General features: G+C 45.7%; 1 protein-coding gene across 1 annotated transcript in view; it reads left to right on the forward strand.

Moving 5' to 3' along the window:
- Positions 1 to 208: 208 nt before the first annotated feature.
- Positions 209 to 291, forward strand: part of LOC119587683 — a 64682-nt gene continuing 64599 nt past the window's right edge. The window contains exon 1 of the mRNA XM_037936362.1: positions 209 to 263. Coding sequence (XP_037792290.1) covers positions 209 to 263 — 55 coding nt within the window. The remainder of the gene's footprint in view (positions 264 to 291) is intronic.

Raw genomic sequence — 291 nt, forward strand, 5'->3', positions numbered from 1 at the left:
AAGCATACACCCCACACACACATACACCCTCTCACCTATACCTCCACGGACCTCTAGAACACACCTACCCCCTTTCAAGCACTCAAACCTCACACTCCTGACTCATGTAATAAACAGAGCGCCATGAGAGGAAGTCATCCGCTGAGAGCTTCTGGCACGATTCAATTTGGCTAATCAGATTAAACTTAGTATAGTTAACGATCACTTAATGCCCAAGTTGAGCGCGTGCATTAAACTTGCATCTTCTGATTCAGAGGCACAAGGTTGGCGACGATCATTTAGGGGTTTTTT

The sequence above is a fragment of the Penaeus monodon genome, chromosome 23 (assembly GCF_015228065.2).
Source record: "Penaeus monodon isolate SGIC_2016 chromosome 23, NSTDA_Pmon_1, whole genome shotgun sequence".
Taxonomy (NCBI): domain Eukaryota; kingdom Metazoa; phylum Arthropoda; class Malacostraca; order Decapoda; family Penaeidae; genus Penaeus; species Penaeus monodon.